The 17,683-nt window shown below is 39.6% G+C and overlaps 3 protein-coding genes across 3 annotated transcripts; 2 read left to right on the top strand and 1 right to left on the bottom strand.

Moving 5' to 3' along the window:
- Positions 1 to 1,339: 1,339 nt before the first annotated feature.
- cox17 (cytochrome c oxidase copper chaperone COX17) lies at positions 1,340 to 4,347 on the bottom strand. Its single transcript, XM_020586261.1, has 4 exons — positions 4,244 to 4,347; positions 2,900 to 3,025; positions 2,696 to 2,810; positions 1,340 to 1,546 (listed from the first exon to the last, which is right to left on the bottom strand). The coding sequence occupies exons 2-3, from the start codon at positions 3,016 to 3,018 to the stop codon at positions 2,726 to 2,728; spliced, it is 204 nt and encodes a 67-aa protein (XP_020441917.1). The 5' UTR covers positions 3,019 to 3,025; positions 4,244 to 4,347; the 3' UTR covers positions 1,340 to 1,546; positions 2,696 to 2,725.
- Positions 4,348 to 6,600: 2,253 nt separating this feature from the next.
- On the top strand, positions 6,601 to 13,209 carry hcn5 (hyperpolarization activated cyclic nucleotide-gated potassium channel 5). The gene is made up of 8 exons (XM_020586263.1): positions 6,601 to 6,977; positions 8,848 to 9,034; positions 9,644 to 9,748; positions 9,910 to 10,047; positions 11,406 to 11,567; positions 11,856 to 11,949; positions 12,058 to 12,185; positions 13,057 to 13,209. Exons 1-8 carry the CDS (start codon positions 6,793 to 6,795, stop codon positions 13,207 to 13,209), a joined length of 1,152 nt encoding a protein of 383 aa, XP_020441919.1. The 5' UTR covers positions 6,601 to 6,792.
- Positions 13,210 to 13,639: 430 nt separating this feature from the next.
- On the top strand, positions 13,640 to 17,675 carry LOC109951664 (potassium/sodium hyperpolarization-activated cyclic nucleotide-gated channel 1). The gene is made up of 4 exons (XM_020586281.1): positions 13,640 to 13,693; positions 14,565 to 14,711; positions 15,238 to 15,475; positions 17,441 to 17,675. The coding sequence occupies exons 1-4, from the start codon at positions 13,649 to 13,651 to the stop codon at positions 17,611 to 17,613; spliced, it is 603 nt and encodes a 200-aa protein (XP_020441937.1). The 5' UTR covers positions 13,640 to 13,648; the 3' UTR covers positions 17,614 to 17,675.
- Positions 17,676 to 17,683: the final 8 nt, after the last annotated feature.

The raw sequence follows: 17,683 nt of genomic DNA, 5'->3' as shown, positions 1-17,683 counted from the left end.
AGAGAGAGGCAGGAAACAGGAGGGAGGAGAGAGAGACTGTAACAAATATCTCAGAGACTCACAAAATGTCACACACACTTTTAAAAAAGTTCAAACTTCATTCAGACTTTATGAGTCCAGTTTACTCCCAGTAAAATGGCTCTGCTGGTGCATATTTAGAGACACTGAAATAAGTAGGATGGCAGTACTGGTCAGATTTCGGGTAGGGCCTATAAACACCCACCACCACTGCCACCTCACATACCCGGCTCCCCTCTCGGCGAGGGGAGCTCACAGGAACAAGCCATCACAGTCTCTGCACTTATAAAAAGTGAAGGGACAATGTATAATACATACTGTCAATATAGCTAATTAAAGACAAAAACACATATTAAACTAAATTATGGCCCTACCCAGAAGCCAAGGACCTGTACATGCACTAACAAGAACCAGTACTCGTCCTTCCTAATGTAACAGCGTTGGCAAATATAAGAATACAGTGCCCTTCACACTGTTTGGGACAAAAAGTGATAATTTATCCATTTGCCTCTGCGCTCAGAACGGTGATTAATATAAACAATCGTGGTTAAAGTACACATTCTCAGATTTTACTCAAAATTATTGTCATACTTTTTTACAAAGTAGAAATTACAGGAGTATTTATACAATCCACCTTCAGAGGTGTGAAGGTGCCAATGAACTGATGTTTAAGGATTTAGACCTGAGGTTTTCAACTTAATTATGACCCATGGATCATCATTCTGAATAAGAAGTAACATGAGGACCACTGTTGTGGGGTGGATAAACTGGATATTACAAAGGTTTCAGTCAAGTTTGGCTTTTCTAAACTGTTTATATTTGCATGAATTTGATTCATCACAAACAATAAGTAATACATGCGTTATCAAATGCATGGTGAGGGACCATGTGCGATACTTTTGCAGACCAGTGGTTGAAAACCCGATTTGGACCATAAATCTAGCAAATAAACTTTGTAAACATGTAAATACCAAAAACTAAATTCCTCATAAACTTGAGTAGCATAAACTGAGAATGAACTGGTTACATCACTTAAACATCACTGTGTCATTACTGTACAGCAGGTTATGTTTTGTGAAATGTGTCAATAGGTGCCCCCTTCCAGGAACACTTCAGTAACCGTGTCACACTAGAGAGAAAGGACGCTGATATGCCAAGTATTGACTGCAGGGGCAGGAGTTATTTTTAAGACTAAGTGCATACCAGGAACAGCAGCTGCGGCTAGCAACTCTTTTCACTGGTAGAACAGACCTTCAATACAGCACCTTAAGATAATAAAATAATAAGAATAGTTATATAAATACATTTAATTGACACAAAATATGATTTATTGCATAGGACTTTTATTCCATTTACATTCATACATTTTTCAAATTCTGCAGACAATTACAAAGGTTTCACACAGAAAGACATCAACCCTTCAGACTAAGTGCATCTCACTTCTCTTCCTGTCAAGGTATAAATAAGAGAAGCCAGGAAGAAGAAGAGAAAGGAACATCCAGGGTTGTCTTCCAGTCATAGCAATACACTGCAGGAGAGATCAAGTACATACAATAAGCATTTTACATTTCTGAAAGTACACTGTGAGTGAAACTGTGTTAAAGACCTTAACCTGAAAACACTTTTCATACATTAAAATTAAAGAGCCAAGACCAGATCCAAGGCAGAGCCCTAAATGTATGTTCCAGGTAACATTAACTTAGCAAGGAGTCAAATGTGACCTTTTACATACACAGGAACAGTACAATCATTCTCCTTCCAGCCTAATGACTAGAGATTTCTCTGCTTTACAAGATCAAGCTATCATGAAAGCAGTGTCAAGACAGCCAGGCCAGCAGAAGTACTAAAAGTGAGCCACATGACTTCAGGTGTTTCATGAGCAGCCATGTAACTACAGACCAGAGCTGGCCCCACCCTCCTCACTACATACACCTCTAAACTCCACCCATTACATCACGTTCTAATAGAATATTAGAATGTGAGAGATGCAACTAACACAGCAAGAGGAAGCTAAAACTGTAAACTCCCTGGTATCAAGTATCTCCATTACTGTAATATCTTGGGTTAAATTTAAAACATCTCCAATTATTAGCTCACTGAAAAAAATTATCTGCAGCTACGGACAGATGGTAGTATGTTATTTTTAAAGCATATTGGCTCCTCGAGTTGTGCATTTACATGAGTTGCACGAAAGGCAGGTGCCCATTTACAGCGAACCAATTCAAGCTGGATTTCAGTTGTAAAGTTCACCTGGCTGCGGTGCGTCAACTCAGTAGCGTGTTACCTGTACATGAGAGCTGTTTTGACTTTGTACATAAGTGATGAAATAAGTCCCAAATAAAGTTTAGTTTGATGTCACACCTAAAGCTAAATACACAAGATTTGACCACATGTGTAACTGCACACAAACTACATCTTTTAAAGTTTGGTGTCAGTCTGTCCAGAGGCAAACTTGACACTTTTGTATTTGGCCTGATTAGACTTTGACTTGCCAATTTTACATAAAATAAATGTCACATTACTGTTTACAAGGCTAAATGTTGGCTCCAGGAAGTCTCACTGGTATCATGAATGTACACTACGTGAAAATAATAGCATTCTATAATTAAACTGACAAAAATATTTGCATGCCACTATGATCACCTGTGTGTTCAAGCTTGTAATGGTTCATACTTACCACATGCACACAAAAAATGAAAATGAGTAGCTAAATCTTGAATCCAAGAGCCCTCATGCACTCTTTATGTGCCTCGATTAGGTCTGTGCAATTTTCCTCTCCCTTTTCAATGATACTGAGGGCAAAAATAAATAATTACGTACATAAATGAGGCAATAAATATTTTCACTGGCATCACAGAAGCCTTTCAATCTCAGACCATACCAAGCATCCCTGACTTTCTTTGTTTCTGGACAAGCACAGCATGGTTTCAGTGGCTTCTTCTGCTCGGTGCTTTCGGTCACAGCACCGGACTCCAAGCTGACAGCAGACACGGTTGACATCTTCTCGCTGAAGAATAACAAGAGAGGATGCCTTCATTCACTTGACTGGGTGAATTAGAATATAGACTGATGTCAATTATCTCTAGATAAGGGCATATTTCACATCTAAGAACATGTGCCACAACCTCTTGTTTTGCAGTGGTCTTTCACAGGTAACATCACACTAGGAAAAGCACATGTATAAATAAAGTCTGATCAGCCTAAATTCTGTCCATTCAGCTGCTGTATTGTGCCTACTGGCTCAAGCCCCACTACCATGATGTATTGGGACAATACTACTAATAGTAATGATAAATTATAGGTCAAGGTCAAAGAGTCATATGGGTCATATAGGTCATATGCACAGTTAGGAAACGTGTTTCCCTGTACAATGAAATTCTTACCTTGCCGTCCACATGAATGCCACAAAATACAAATGAAATATAAAGTAGATAAATAAGTAACAAGTATAGTTGTTGATGCCATTCAAACACCCAAGCGCACCTTGAACAAACAATAAATATTACTGCTATTATTAGTAGTGCCTAAAAAAATCTGCTGTCAAAGAGGCATGACAAATGTAGAGCCAGAGGAATCACAACAGTCTATTGTAACATAACTAATGTATACAAGCTCAAAACAAAATGTGATTAGGCAGGTCTCAGAATTTACTTTCATACTAATAGAAACAACGGACTATGCAATAACTGAGGGTTTGGTTAATAATAGGCTACACAGTAATTAAATGTAGCCCTGCTTTATTACATTATTGCTCCGCAATGACACGGAAGGACGCTGATGTAACGTGGGCCAAGTTGAAAGCGCGCACACACACCTTGCATCATACACACACACCTTGCATCATACACAACCTTGCATCATACACACCTTGCATCATACACATCACACTAACAGGTCGAGCTGTTCATTTTAAATATCTGATTGACATGTGAAAGCTGCACACCAAAGCTAAACACAACCATCATGAGCTTTGCTATGATCTAATTTAGTTAGCTTTAGCTTATAGCAGGAAACCTAGCAGCTCGCACCATAGAGTCATACAGCTAACACAGTTAGCTAACAGCGACAAACGTGAAGACAATGTCGTCAATAAATTCGCTTTCATATGTCCCGGTTAACAGTGTTATGACAGACAAATGACATGGTTTAATTGTCGTAAACCACAGTGTAGTATTCAAAATATATGCTGACGAAGGCAGTGGCTAAATCATGTTATGTAACTTACTTATATGGAAGAATGCTAGCGCAGCTTCTCCTTCAAAGTTAAACCACCAAGAGACCAGCAACCTCACGTGTTTTCGTTTTTTTTACAAACTCACGCGATTAAAGGAGTCAGCGGAGACTTCTGGGATATGTAGTACTTTAAGCAAAGGCGGGTTGAGAAGGAATTTGCAACAGCACATCGCAGGTAATAAAGTTTAAAGGCGTTTAATAAAAGTTTAAAACACTTACTGTTCTAACTGTATTTTCTAAATCCTCAAAAACTCTTCTAACCATCTGGATGAAATATATTTCATCTGCTGCACAATTAAAAAATTTTGTAGCTATACTCAGTTTCATATCCAGTAAGTTGACAGGCCACTATATTTTTGGGGCACCACAGGCACATATAAAATGGATATTGTGATATTTTTAACACAGGACTTTCTTATGTCGTGTTTTCTGGTGAGTAAAAAACATTTTTGATCATTAAATTCACATTTCTAAAAATGTCAAGCCTTTAACTGTTGGAAAAACAAGTAATTTCACTATGTTAATTTGGATGATAAAGATAAAGGGCATATTTAACTTTTTTATGTTTTATAAACTGAACAATAAATATTACACTGTTCTTCAACCAATATGCTTAAAAACTCTATCTTTGCTCATTCTGGCTCACTGCAAGCAAAAGTGCTATCTAAACTGGCACTGGTTAATAAGATAAGGATCTGTCAATGCATGAACTTTGCTTGAAAATGACTACATTTTGTCAAATTATGAAGAAAAGATAAATTTATCCTTGAGTTGCATGAGAAATTGCACTCCCAGTGTTTCTATATGTATTCAGCTGATATCTTCCACTCCTTTTCAACCAGTGTGCACACACACAGCCACAAATTTCATCTGACCTATATAAAATTAATACCAATTTATCATTCACCTGCTGAAGAATGAAGCTGCTGCTACTGATTCTGTTTTGCAGAAAATTGCCACATTATCTTGCAACACTACCATTTAAGTTTGAGGGCATCAACACCACCATCATCATCCTTGATGCAGTGACAGTATGAAGTTTTCTAGAATAATTGTTTTTTCTACCAGCTACTATATTATATTCTGTGCTGTAAAGATATACAGTAGTTGCTGATGGGTGCAGTATGCACTACAGTGGCTTGGGACTTTTGTAATATGAAAAATGTACATTGTATGTCCTACAGTACTGAAGGTACAGTATGTATATTTTCACATGCACGCTGGGGTCTGTAGTGCGTCAGCACAGCAAGGTGGTGCATAAGCAGAGGTATGGAGTTACTTCTTATTTAAGGGCCAGCTGTGTGCTAGAAAAATAAGCAAGTAAGCAAAGTGTTTGTTAGCTCTGTACTGTGTAATAGACATACACCTGGATTTGAAACATTCTGCTGCAACTTTCTACAGGATATAAGATCCATATGGTGTGGTACTTAAAAAAAAACACATAAAAAATATATGTGGCACTGCTTTTATTCACTATCATTTCATCTGAAGTGTGTTTTTTATTTTGGTGTTTCCTGTATAATCTGCCCCCTGATGGAGGAGAAGTGTACGGTCACAGCCAAGGTCCTGACCATCTGCCACCTCCTATTTCTGTCTGAAGAAAATGCCCAGCAGCATCTAGAAAAGAAGAACTGTGAGCCCTCTGATTTTTCTATTTATATGTGCTATGCAGCAAACAAATGTACACGACTTGCAATGTTTATTGTACTTGTTATATGCAAACAGTTGAACACTGGGAAAATTGTGCAAAAAAAACAAACTGTAATCTCATATAACATCCCTTACATGCAATAAGCTGCCAGAAATTCACCATACCCACTGACATAACCCTTCAGTTAATCCTGTCTTAGTTAATTCCACATCTTATATCATTTTTTTTTCAATTAATCAGACTAACTTTCCAAGAAAATGAAAAGTTATGATCTTCTACTATTTAATGCTTGAAATGAAATCTTCCAGCTCCTGTTTTGTTTTGCTTCTGATGTGAAGTGTGCAAACAAACAACAGAGGAGCTCGGCTCAGAGCTGCAGGCATAGGTATCACATCAACTAACATGGGGCAGTGTTTAATTACATCCCTGGTAGAGATGACCCAGACTGAACTTGTCCCTGCACACGCTGCCAGATCTTTAGTTCACATGACAGTAATTGTGGTCATCTCCACACACACACATTCACATGTTATTGTCTTTAGTGTTAATGTGAGCTGGACCTTAGCTTCTTGACATGACTTGATTTGTATGGGGATGAGACACAGATACTGAATAGTTGATGAGCTGGGAGAAAAATAAAAGAAGTGGAGGGGTGGGGTGGGAGCAGAAATAGAGAAAGGCTGACAGGAAGAGAGAGAGGAAGCGAGGGAGGGAACAAAAAGCCAGGTGTCTACTCGCCTCACTCCACTCAGCTTCAGTAAACCCGAGGCTGGGAAACTTGATGGAAAATTACCTTGTGACTGAGAAGGGAGGTCAGGACTGGTAGAAGCAGCAGCAGGGGAGAGGATGGCCTGGGCCTTCAGCTGATCAGAGGGGACCAAGGTTGGACTATGGAGAAACTCAAAGGCCCATCCGCTGGGTGCACCGTGGCCACCTGTGGATGGAAAGCACTGCTTCTCCCACAGCTGAACAGACAGTCATTGTACGTGTACGGCAGCGAGGTGGCCGTGGAGAAGGAGTGCATCCGACAGTTGGAGAGTGGCGTCTTAGTCATTCACCCGTTCAGCCTCATGAGGTATTTAATATATCACACAGAGTCAGACTAGTCCTGTATTATTATTTTCTCCATTTTAGAGCTAAAACAATGAATTACTCAATTCATAGAGAAATAATCTGCAACTATGTTGATCATGAATTAAAGAATGCCAATCTTTTTTTCCCCCAGATTTGCAGTTTGAGTGTTTCTGTGGTAAATTTTACATTTGAAAGTTTTGTTTAAGGAAATCTAGCAAATTGATGGAAATTGTGTTAGGAAATATTGTTGGACATTTTTCAGTATTTAAAAAGAGTCATAAGATTAATCAATAATCAAAACAGTCTATTTATTGTTCCACTCCATTTTATTTGCATATAGTGCATTGCTAAGTAGTTTTATGAAACAGTGTAATAATAATTTGTGTTGCAGCAGGTCAGAAAACAGAGTGTAATAAGTATAACACAAATCATCAAGGCAAAACAAAGGTCGATTAGAATGACAAGCCCATTATAATGATTATGGGTCTTTAAGCTCTAGCTTTGTGATGTGATCTTTAAGATGATGCTGGAGAATTAGACCTGGAAAACAAACCTGGATGGATCAAATGGCTTCTTTAAGGAACAGGCTTTTACAGACAGCTGGTTTTGCATTCTCCATGCCGTATTGATATTGTGAGTCCGTAAGACGATCAGATGAAGTGAAAACAGAGAGGGAATGAAACAGCTGAGGTCAGAGAAAGAGTTATTTGAGCCCAGCGATCAAATCCTAGCTAAGATGTGCAGTTACAGTATCAAAGTGTTCTTTTTCTTCCAGTTTCGACTGTTCCCGTTAGGGGTCGCCACAGCAAATCATATGTTTCCACTTAACTCTATCCTCAGCATCCTCTACTCTCACACCAATTAACTTCATGTCTTCTTTTAGCACATCCATATATCTCAGAATCAGAATCAGCTTTATTGGCCAGGTGTGACGGACACACGAGGAATTTGACTGGTACATCAGCTCTCAATGTGTATGTACATGTCCCCATGCAAGGGGCAAGTAAACAGTAAACCAGAATAAGGCTGTGTAATATAACAAAATAGCAGAATTAACATCAACAAACAGTGCAAAAAATGTAGAAAAGGCAGTATAAACAGACAGTAAACAATGCAGACAACAAAGGAATGTTCATTGAAATGAGATAAATAGGGATAAAACAGAGTACTTAAGAACTAGAGACCTCTATGATCTGTACATATATTTACAGGTGTTGCACTGAGGGTTATTGTCCAGTCATGCTGTCGTGGGTTAAGTGTTCATTAGAGTGATGGGCTGGGGGAAGAAACTGTCCCTGTGCCTGGTTGTCTTAGTGCACAGTGACCTGTAACACCGTCCAGAGAGGAGGAGTTCAAACAGATTGTGTCCGGGGTGTGAGGGGTCTGCAGTGATCCTCTCCACCCTCCTTTTGACCCATGAGGTGTACAGGTCCTCCATGGAGGGCAGGCTCACACCAATGACCTTTTCTACAGTCCTGACTGTCCGCTGAAGTCTGTTCTTGTCCTGTTTAGAACCTGAGAAAAACCAGACAGTGATGGAGCTGCAGAGAACAGACTCAGTGATTCCTCTATAGAACTGCATCAGCAGCTCCTGGGGTTGAGACCAGTGACATCTGCAAACTTTAGGAGCTTGACAGAGGGGTCCTTTGAGATGCAGTCATTGGTGTAGAGTGAAAGCAGCAGAGGGGAGAGCACACATCCCTGGGGGCACCTGTGCTTATTGACTGTGCTTATTTCAGTATGCATAAATCAGCTTGCCTTACCACTATGACTGTCTAATGAGTCTTTCTGGTGAATTAACTGAAACATTCCACTAAAAACATACATGGAAAAAAAGATCTCAGGGTTGTTTTGTCATCTTTTTCCCAAAGGAGTTACTACATCATGGGCATGATGGCCATCACATTTCTGAACCTGATTGGGATTCCCATGGAGATAGCGTTTCTGGATGGGACCAGCGGAATGGCATGGGAGGGCTTTAACGTGTTCTCAGACACACTGTTCCTGATAGACGTGGCTCTGAATTTCCGAATGGGCATCATATCAGACGACAGCGAGGTGAGAGTGGCTGTACTCTATTTTCAGACACAATCTGGGAGACTATAATCCCTGCATAGAAAAGCACATAAAATCCATCTCTGCCCCAAATGTAATCTACTCAATACACCAAAAGTAAGATTGACATACCTCTCCCCCTCAACTCCTGAATGTGTGCAAAACTGGCTCCTGCGCTTTCATTTTCAACAGGGATTATGATTTATTGGATCAATAAGAAGTATAATATTTCCATCTAAGTATTATGTAGACTATATCCTGTTTGTTTTCATCTGCTCATGCTTTCTGACTTCTATCGTTCCAATCACAAAGAGTCCATCTGTGGTGTTTAGTCTGGACAACACAAGAATCTTGTTTTGCCATATTAATGTTACATTGGTGCTTGAAATATTCATGCATATGGTTCTTCAACAGTACAACAGTTTTGTCAAATTAATGCAGACTTTCTCTGAGTGCACTGCTAAGTTCATCTGACATCACCCGATCCCTTAGTTTTAGACAAACTAGCAGAATATTGGTACAGTTCAAGTGTCAGGTTACACGTGATTGTGGCTCATGCTGCATAGCATCTTCATCCATCTGCTCAAGCTGCTGCTCTGTTCTGTTTCACAGGAAGCCATTCTGGATATCAAGCAGATCCGAGCCAGTTACCTGAGGACATGGTTCATACCAGATGTTATAGCAGCGTTCCCAATCGGCTACATTCTCCTGTTTGCGGTAAAAATGAGCAGATCGTTGCAGCAGCAAAAAGTCATCAGTGTGCTGCAGATTTGTCAGCTCACAGAACAATCATGCATGTAATTTTGATTTGTTTGGGGTACAGTGGCATTATAAAAGAATAAAACAAATACATATTCATTTTAAATTTACCATCCCAGGGCTTACAATACCACAACAATGACAACCCTTCTAAGACCAACAAAGTGATGAGGATACTGATGTTTGTGCGGATCCTCAGCTTGATCCGACTGGCTCGAGTGTCCAGACTGGTCAGGTTCTTCAACGAAGTAGAGAAAGTAAGTTCAAACACCTGATAGTCTCCAAAGCTCACCTCGGAAACTCAGTCAACCTCCTGCTGCAGTTTGTTTACCAGTCGAGGCTCCGGTGACAAATCTGACTTTGACAGTGTCATTTATAAAACGAGCTGGCACATAAATCAAACGAGTAACTTCTATTTTTTTTGTTTGTTTGTTTTAATTTACCTTTTTCTAATCACAGGCACTCAAACATTAGGCAGCTTTGACCAGGTGCACCTACATTAGTTGTGTGCACAGTTTCCTTGGGAGAGTCAGAGATTATCACCACTATTTCAGGTGCACTCAGTTTCAGTGTTACTTCCAAATTAAAGGTATTAGATTATCTGGATAAATTGTTGGCTTGTTTACAGCCGGTCTGATCATTTGATCTTTCTTGCCCTGTTGGTCTTTGTTGTAACACTGTCATCATGTTTGTTAGGGGTGTGCATGTGAGATTGGACCCAAAAGGCAAACTTAAAACTCAGAGGAGTGAGATCAGAAAGGAATTTATTGAACAACTAAACCAAAAAGGGCAGAGCAATACAGAACTTGGGAAGGGTCAGGCAGGAACCAGTGGGGCCTGAGGGCAGAATGTTCAGGTAGGCTGGGTCAGATGGTGCACTCCAGGAGGACAAAAATGTGCAAGCGAGTGAGCAGGGGAGCGGCAGGTACCAGGAGAACCAGAGGGCCGAGACGTGCAGGTGAGTCGGCAGGAGGACAGCAGGAACCAGGAGGACCAGAGGATCGGGATGGGCAGGTGAGACAGCAGGAGGACGGCAGGCACCCGGAGGACCAGAGGACAGACTTATCTGGATGGTACATGAGGAGGGAACCATTTGAATGCTGCTGACGGTGTCACAGGAGGGAATATTAATGAGCAGGGGTGACCGAGGAGGGCAGGCTACCAGACAGGCAGGAAAAAACGCAGGTAGGTTCTGGAGGGAGGCCATTTATTGGCACCAGGTAAGCATGGTATGTAGCCAGAGGAGAAGACAGCAGGTAGGCAGGAGAATACAAGGTGATACTGCAAGAGCAGGCTGCTTGTAGGCATCGCAAGAGATGACACAGGTGAAGTGAAATGAAACGAAAAGGGCCAAAACAAAAGCACCAAGCAGGTGAAAAACTAGAGCAACCATAACAATATATTCAGTAATTAGTTTGTTAAACACAATGTTCTCATAATGAAAAAAGCAAGTGACTCTTACAGTTAATAGACTTGAGAGAGGACGTGGCTGACCCCAGGCTTTTGCTGCTGTATGGCACAAATGTCAACTAGCTAAAGTACCAGGATGACCTGTAGTGATGACCTGTATGATTTGCTTACCAAGTCATATTTCCTTGTCATCTCTCTGTGACAGGTGTCAAATGCAAACTTAGAGGTGGTCCGCCTGTTCTTCCGCATCTTGTCTTTGTTCATGATGATTTTCCTGCTGTGTCACTGGAACGGCTGCATCCAGTATTTTGTCCCCATGCTGGAGGAGTTCCCCACTGACTGCTGGGTCCGGAAAGAAAACCTGATGGTAAAACTTGTTTCCAAAAAAAAAGATTTTAAGTTGCTTGACAAGCAAAAATACCAAATATTCTGTGGTTCCAAGTTTCCTCACTGACCTAAAGAAATTCCCTGGATAATTATCCCAAGAACTTCTTTAAAATGCTTCACGAGTACAGAATGAAATCATTTTCCACAAATGATGTGTAGTGCTTTAGAAGTCTGTCTTAGTTCAGTGTGCTGCAGTACAGTCTTGTGTGAAAATTTGTTGTTGTAGTGAAGATCCCACATCTACATCACTAAAAGGTTTTTTTTCCAGAATGCCACAGTGATCGTGAAATACTCTTGGGGAGTATTTCGAGCGCTCTCACAGATGATTGCTCTCTCCTATGGCTCCATGGATGCTCCGACAAGTGAGAATTCTAAGTCTTTCATTATTCAGCACTAATGTACAGGCAGATGGATCACCTTCTCCTTCAGATATAAATACCCACTATTTGTGTTGGCATCTTGTCCCACAGATTATGTTGAAATGTGGATCGTCATGGTCAGCATGGTGTCGGGCTGTCTGATGTACACTGTCCTTGTGGCCAATGCTACAGCCATGATCGCTAACGTCGACCCAGCGGCCAAGGAGTACAAGAGCAAGGTCCTCATAGTTGACACTTACTGTCTTTCATCAGAAAATACAACACAGTAGTGAACAAGTAATCGTGGATTTATTATCGGTTACACAAGTTTGTTTGTGTTATTTTTAGATTGTTTCTTATTGATCCATTGGAAGTCTGAGCAAATTAATCACTACTGACATTTCAGTAGCTAATCTGCACAGCATGAGACAAAATAATTAGAAATATTACATTATTATAGAAAAAGAATAAAAAGGTAAGAATGATAAATTGTAAATATTATATTACTTGTAATATAGTAATAATTTAAATTAGAGTGTTAAAATTAATTTAATTTCTTGGATAATTATCCTGGCTTTTACAATCACTATGTTATTATTATGTTAATTAAGGGTATTCACTGTATTTCTTTCTTTATTTTATTATTATTTTTAATATTACTCTTTATTAATAACCTTATATATATCCTAAAAGCAATAGTAGTGACCAGTGGGAAAACAAATGGCTGGGGTCCTACGCAGTTGCTCTCAAAATGATGATTACTTTGATACATGTGGTGCCCCCTGGTGGTCCACGAATGCATTGCAGGTGGTCCCTGACCATTCAATAATGTAGTTTCACTCTAGGCATCATTATTGTTTTTTAGTTTAGTTTTAAAACAAATTTCCATGTGTTATTTACTGTTTGTGAATAATCTAATTCATGCAAATATATAAAACATAGAAGGTGACTTTCAGGATTACAATAGTGCCCATCTGTTTTATCCACTCCACAGCAGCGGTCCTCTGGTTACTTCTTTGTCAGAATGGTGCTCCCCTGGTCTAACTAACTGTGGTACTGTAAAGCTGTGTGTCATGTATCATGTGATTCCTACACTATAGCTCTCCACAGGTCAGCCGTCTGGAACACTACATGGCTTTCATGAAGCTCCCACCAGAGCTGCAGCTTCATATCAGCAACTACTACCAGGCTCGCTATGGAGGGAAGTGGTTTGATGAGAAGTACGTCATGGACACGGTGTCCTCAGCACTCAAAGAGGTATGACTGAATGCTCTGCACACTCTGCTGCTTACATTTAATTTGTTTTGATGCATTTTGTATTGAAGTTGTAGATATAAGGCTGCATCTAGTGTCTATTTCCCCACTGTGGGATCAATAAAGTACCTACCTAACTATTTTTAATATAGATTAATCCTGCAATCATGTTGCAGATTTATAGACTATTTTTGTCCAAAATCCAAAGATATTATATGTAAGAAAAGAGACAAGCAGACAACTACACACTCACAACTCACTGCTACTGGCAATTTAGAGTCACCAGTCAGCCTCAGCTGTATGTCTTTGGACTGTGGGAGGAAGCTGGAGCACCCGGAGAGAACCCACGCAGGCACAGGGGGAACATGTAAACTCCAGCTCGGGTCAGTCTGGGCTTGGACCCAGAACCTTTTTGCTGTGAGGAGACAGAACTGCCAATGCTACAGCCATGATCGCTAACGTCGACCCAGCGGCCAAGGAGTACAAGAGCAAGGTCCTCATAGTTGACACTTACTGTCTTTCATCAGAAAATACAACACAGTAGTGAACAAGTAATCGTGGATTTATTATCGGTTACACAAGTTTGTTTGTGTTATTTTTAGATTGTTTCTTATTGATCCATTGGAAGTCTGAGCAAATTAATCACTACTGACATTTCAGTAGCTAATCTGCACAGCATGAGACAAAATAATTAGAAATATTACATTATTATAGAAAAAGAATAAAAAGGTAAGAATGATAAATTGTAAATATTATATTACTTGTAATATAGTAATAATTTAAATTAGAGTGTTAAAATTAATTTAATTTCTTGGATAATTATCCTGGCTTTTACAATCACTATGTTATTATTATGTTAATTAAGGGTATTCACTGTATTTCTTTCTTTATTTTATTATTATTTTTAATATTACTCTTTATTAATAACCTTATATATATCCTAAAAGCAATAGTAGTGACCAGTGGGAAAACAAATGGCTGGGGTCCTACGCAGTTGCTCTCAAAATGATGATTACTTTGATACATGTGGTGCCCCCTGGTGGTCCACGAATGCATTGCAGGTGGTCCCTGACCATTCAATAATGTAGTTTCACTCTAGGCATCATTATTGTTTTTTAGTTTAGTTTTAAAACAAATTTCCATGTGTTATTTACTGTTTGTGAATAATCTAATTCATGCAAATATATAAAACATAGAAGGTGACTTTCAGGATTACAATAGTGCCCATCTGTTTTATCCACTCCACAGCAGCGGTCCTCTGGTTACTTCTTTGTCAGAATGGTGCTCCCCTGGTCTAACTAACTGTGGTACTGTAAAGCTGTGTGTCATGTATCATGTGATTCCTACACTATAGCTCTCCACAGGTCAGCCGTCTGGAACACTACATGGCTTTCATGAAGCTCCCACCAGAGCTGCAGCTTCATATCAGCAACTACTACCAGGCTCGCTATGGAGGGAAGTGGTTTGATGAGAAGTACGTCATGGACACGGTGTCCTCAGCACTCAAAGAGGTATGACTGAATGCTCTGCACACTCTGCTGCTTACATTTAATTTGTTTTGATGCATTTTGTATTGAAGTTGTAGATATAAGGCTGCATCTAGTGTCTATTTCCCCACTGTGGGATCAATAAAGTACCTACCTAACTATTTTTAATATAGATTAATCCTGCAATCATGTTGCAGATTTATAGACTATTTTTGTCCAAAATCCAAAGATATTATATGTAAGAAAAGAGACAAGCAGACAACTACACACTCACAACTCACTGCTACTGGCAATTTAGAGTCACCAGTCAGCCTCAGCTGTATGTCTTTGGACTGTGGGAGGAAGCTGGAGCACCCGGAGAGAACCCACGCAGGCACAGGGGGAACATGTAAACTCCAGCTCGGGTCAGTCTGGGCTTGGACCCAGAACCTTTTTGCTGTGAGGAGACAGAACTAACCACCACACCGCTGTGCCGCCCTGTTAGGATGTTTGGGTCCTTATTCATCTTAATTATGAGGGAAATGTTTTATAATTTACATTTGTTTTTCAGCAAATCCTGGCCGTGATGTGCGGCCATCTGCTGCGGAACGTGCCGATGTTTCAGAACAGAGATGAAAACTTCATCTGTGCTGTCCTCCCCAAACTGGAGTACGAGCTTTTCCAAGAGGGAGACGTCATCATCCAACAGAATGTCCCAGGTGACCGCATGTTCTTCATTGACCACGGCCAGGTCCTCATGGAGACTGATTTCTACAAGAGGGAACTCTGTGATGGAGACTTTTTTGGAGGTGGGTTGGGTTGTTTTGAATATCCAGAACACCGGTCAGTGGTTTGAAAAGTTTCAGACAGCAAAAATCAGGGAGATGAGAAGGAAGTGACACAGCATAAAAGATTTTCACCAGAATGTGTGAAGTTTTCAGCTACATTAACTAGAAAGCAATTTTTTCATGTCTCTAGAAAAACTGAGATCTAGCTCAGAGTCAGAAAAAGTCACATAACTCACGTATAACCAACACAAACTTTACAGTAACATCTGCATTACCTAGCACAGAAGTACAATACCCTACAATGCTATTTAAGTGTTAGCAGCTACTGGCTAATTTGTCTTCACCTACATTTTTATTAAGCAGTATCACAATGTCAGTAACTTTATAACAGGTTTCCATTTGTCAATTCAGATTAATACAGTATTATAAGTGTGAAATTAACACAAAATAGGTCAATTGAACTCTGTTTCTTGATGAAGTTTTCTCAGTGATCATTGTGTGTTCAGGATGTCAAATTAAAACTCAAGGTATTGGAAAATACTATTAAAAGCTCAGATTACCCACATTTTGAAAAACATCTTCTCACATTCTTCTAGCAGTATCTCAACAGTGGATAGTTTTTTTCTTTTTGTCCAGATTTTGTGATGTCCACCATTTTTTTTTCTGCCTCCACTCAATTCAGTGGAAGTGAAAAAAATGTTTTTGTGGTATTCAGAGCACTGAAAAAGTTCTTGCACACCATAAAATCTTAGTGACACACAAACGTCATGTTAATAAAGGGAGTTGAAGTGATGGACACTGTGCAGGATTCTTTGGTTTTCTTTTCTGAAAGATCAAATTGCAACATTTCTTCTTAGAAAAGCGTTCCTTAATCTACAGATGTTGCTGTCAGTTTTCACAGAAAATATTTTTGGTACAAAGTAGTTCTAGCTGGTCAAAGCCTTGCAAAATATCTACAATTTAAGTTAGCAGTTCAAATTCATTTTTGTTGAAAATGTTTCCAGGAAGTGTTGAGTTTTTATGTTGCACTATATGATCACTTGAGGACACCATGCCAAACTTCATGTAAAAACTGATCACTTTTGTGTGATAAAACAGGTAAGAGCAGGATAATCCACAGTTTTCACTGGAACTGCTTTGTACCATAGAAACTGTCCCTATAAAAATAGCTGGCAGCTTGTTACCTCCAGTGCTGAAGGTAATGTTTCTAGGAAAAAATGCTGCCATTTTTCAGTGCTATGAACTCTACCAACAAAATTCCATTCCCGTCCATTGCACTAGAGAAAAATGTCTGAGCTAGATATTTCAAAACTTGGACAAGTCATACCAGAGGTATCTGCATGGCCAGTTAGCACTAGAAACAGGTGACTTAGCTGACACTTCATTTACTAATACTGTCACTGCTGTGGACTGGAAGTAACTGATCCATTCTGGTGGGTTTGGATTTAAATTTTAGGCATGCACTGAAAAAAAAGATTTGTTGTATTTACTTGATTGTAATGTGTACATCGGTCCCACACAATGATAATGTGTAAAACCAACATAATTTTCTTTATGTTAACAGAGGAAATATGAATGAATTGCGTTGCATATACTAGCATCATTTGTGTAAATCCAAAGAGCCGGTGTTTCCTTTTTTTCAGTGTGTTTATTGTGACTATCAAAAGCCAATTGGCACTCACTTATGGGATACTTCTGTTTCCATGAGTGAGCAAGACAGATTTCTAAAAGCCACTGTCAAACCATGGTGAAAAAAAACTCTTTTCCAATTTGGAGGATTTATTTAGTTCTCAGGCTTTACATTGAGCAGGTCTTAGTCTTTTTGTTGGCAATCCTCAGCAGCATTTAGAGCTAAGCAGGAATCCACAAACAACTCAGCTAAGTCTGACTCTTTCATTTTGGATTAATTGTCAGATCTCATCTCTGTCAATAGGGTTCACTCACTCATTAACTACATTCTTGTGGTTCCCTCTGTGTGTACAACAGAGACATGTGTGCTGACCAAAGGCAAACATCTGGCCACAGTGAAGGCATTGACCAACTGCCAGTGCTTCTCTTTGTCCTGTGATGACTTTCAGGAGCTGCTGAAGGGCTTCCCGGACACCAAGAAGGACATAGAAAAAATGTTTCCACTCAGTTATGATGATGAACTTGTGTAAAGAGCAAAAGCAGCATTTGGACTTTTTTCACTGAAAGGACAGAAGCTACTGTATGAATATTTACAGGATG

The sequence above is a fragment of the Monopterus albus genome, unplaced genomic scaffold, assembly GCF_001952655.1.
Source record: "Monopterus albus unplaced genomic scaffold, M_albus_1.0 scaffold401.1, whole genome shotgun sequence".
Classification (NCBI taxonomy): domain Eukaryota; kingdom Metazoa; phylum Chordata; class Actinopteri; order Synbranchiformes; family Synbranchidae; genus Monopterus; species Monopterus albus.
This window is presented reverse-complemented; position numbering and strand designations above follow the sequence as displayed.

Coding starts and splice junctions, on each gene's coding strand:
- hcn5 (XM_020586263.1), top strand. CDS start 6,793: ATGGAGAAACTCAAAGGCCCATCCGCTGGGTGCACCGTGGCCACCTGT. Junction 6,978..8,847: donor CACCCGTTCAGCCTCATGAG/GTATTTAATATA, acceptor TTTTTCCCAAAG/GAGTTACTACATCATGGGCA. Junction 9,035..9,643: donor TCATATCAGACGACAGCGAG/GTGAGAGTGGCT, acceptor TCTGTTTCACAG/GAAGCCATTCTGGATATCAA.
- cox17 (XM_020586261.1), bottom strand. CDS start 3,018: ATGTCAACCGTGTCTGCTGTCAGCTTGGAGTCCGGTGCTGTGACCGAA. Junction 2,811..2,899: donor AAGAAAGTCAGGGATGCTTG/GTATGGTCTGAG, acceptor TTTTGCCCTCAG/TATCATTGAAAAGGGAGAGG.
- LOC109951664 (XM_020586281.1), top strand. CDS start 13,649: ATGATCGCTAACGTCGACCCAGCGGCCAAGGAGTACAAGAGCAAG. Junction 13,694..14,564: donor CCAAGGAGTACAAGAGCAAG/GTCCTCATAGTT, acceptor AGCTCTCCACAG/GTCAGCCGTCTGGAACACTA. Junction 15,476..17,440: donor TGATGGAGACTTTTTTGGAG/GTGGGTTGGGTT, acceptor TGTGTACAACAG/AGACATGTGTGCTGACCAAA.